Here is a 1,493-nt window from a genome sequence, read left to right on the forward strand (position 1 = left end):
TTTAATCCTTACGTTAATCTTTCATCTCAAAGTTTTCATTAACTTTTTTTCTTCTTCTATTACTACTACTATTATTGTTGTTGTTGTTGTTATTATTATATTATTGTTATTTGTAATTTATACGATTAACCTCCTTGTGATTCGACCCTGGTCTTGCCGGGTTATTTATTACTTCGACACTCCTGCACTTGAGAGAAGACATCAATCTTTTGGTCATGTCAACGTCAAAACCACTCTCTATTATCCCATAAAGCAAATTATGAACTGATTTCATCTATTTAGGTTTCAGATTTGATGGCAAGCTAGGCCAAAAATTACAAACTTGTCACAAGCAGCAACATTCGACATTAGTTGAAAATCTAGGCTATAACCAATTTCCACAAAGAATATCTAATCAAACCATGGTAATTTCACAATATCCATTCTTCACCACTTTCAATTTGTATTTCACATGCACAATTTCTTTTCAGTTTTTTTTACTCTTTCTCAATTAACCTTCATATAATCTATATTTTTACAGTATATCAATTAATAATTCCTTAGACAGCATCTCTATAAATAAGTCTGCTTCTAATGGAATCTATCTCCAACTTCCCTTCAAGAACATTACAATGACGGGTAACAATCTAAGTTCAAACTTCCTTTCAAGAACATTACAATGACTGGTAACAATCTAAGTTCAAACTTTCTTTGAAGAATAGCATTAAGCGAAGGAATCCTCACTAACTTCTTTACCTCCAGCTCTGTTCCATAACTATAGAACATAAACCACTCAATCCATTTTTCATGTAAATAATCACTGTAGAACTTGTGTTTCTAAAGTATCTATCATAAATTTCTACACAAGTTGCAAGAATAGCGTTTTCTTCAAATCAAAATAACAAAGTAGGAGCACATTATAGAAAACATGTCTGACAATTTTTTTGGGTCGGTGTTAATTTCTCTCAACAAGATTCAATTTACACAAATTACATGCCACAATACCAATCTTCATTTAAGACAAAAATAAAAGCATAATTATCAATAATAGCCTAAAAATGCAACTTAAAGAAACCAACCTAAGCCTCAACTCTTCTCAAAGCTAAAGCCAAAAATGGCAAAATCCCAGGTAAAAATTCAAGAAACCATGTTAATAAATTACAAATAGCTCACATATAACCGCCCTTGATTTCTTATTTAAAAAACAAGCACTAAAAAGCAAACAAGAAACAGAAAGAAAATAAATAACAAAACATCAACAATAATGTAAGAACAAAAAAAAAAAACCTGAAAGATAGGAATGATGAAGGGTTTAAAACAGATAAGACAATCAAGAACTTCAGAGTCCAAGATAACTGAAATAAAGCCTTTATCTCTTCTTGCAAGTTTTATAAGAACTTCACTTTGTAGTTTTGAACTGGACACCTTGTTTCTTTTAGCCATCAAAGCATGAATAATGTCCAGAAATGAAGTTTTCTCTTCTTCACTTCCACTATTTTCTTGATTTTGGGTTT

General features: G+C 30.8%; 1 protein-coding gene across 1 annotated transcript in view; it reads right to left on the reverse strand.

The window, feature by feature from the left end:
* The window catches only part of LOC105109718 (E3 ubiquitin-protein ligase SINA-like 10), a 4,326-nt gene extending 2,833 nt beyond the window's left edge, over positions 1–1,493 (reverse strand). Inside the window, exon 1 of the mRNA XM_011004503.1 lies at positions 1,267–1,493. Within this exon, the coding sequence (XP_011002805.1) occupies positions 1,267–1,422 (156 nt within the window). The 5' untranslated portion in view covers positions 1,423–1,493. The remainder of the gene's footprint in view (positions 1–1,266) is intronic.

The sequence above is a fragment of the Populus euphratica genome, unplaced genomic scaffold, assembly GCF_000495115.2.
Source record: "Populus euphratica unplaced genomic scaffold, PopEup_1.0 scaffold277.1, whole genome shotgun sequence".
NCBI lineage: Eukaryota > Viridiplantae > Streptophyta > Magnoliopsida > Malpighiales > Salicaceae > Populus > Populus euphratica.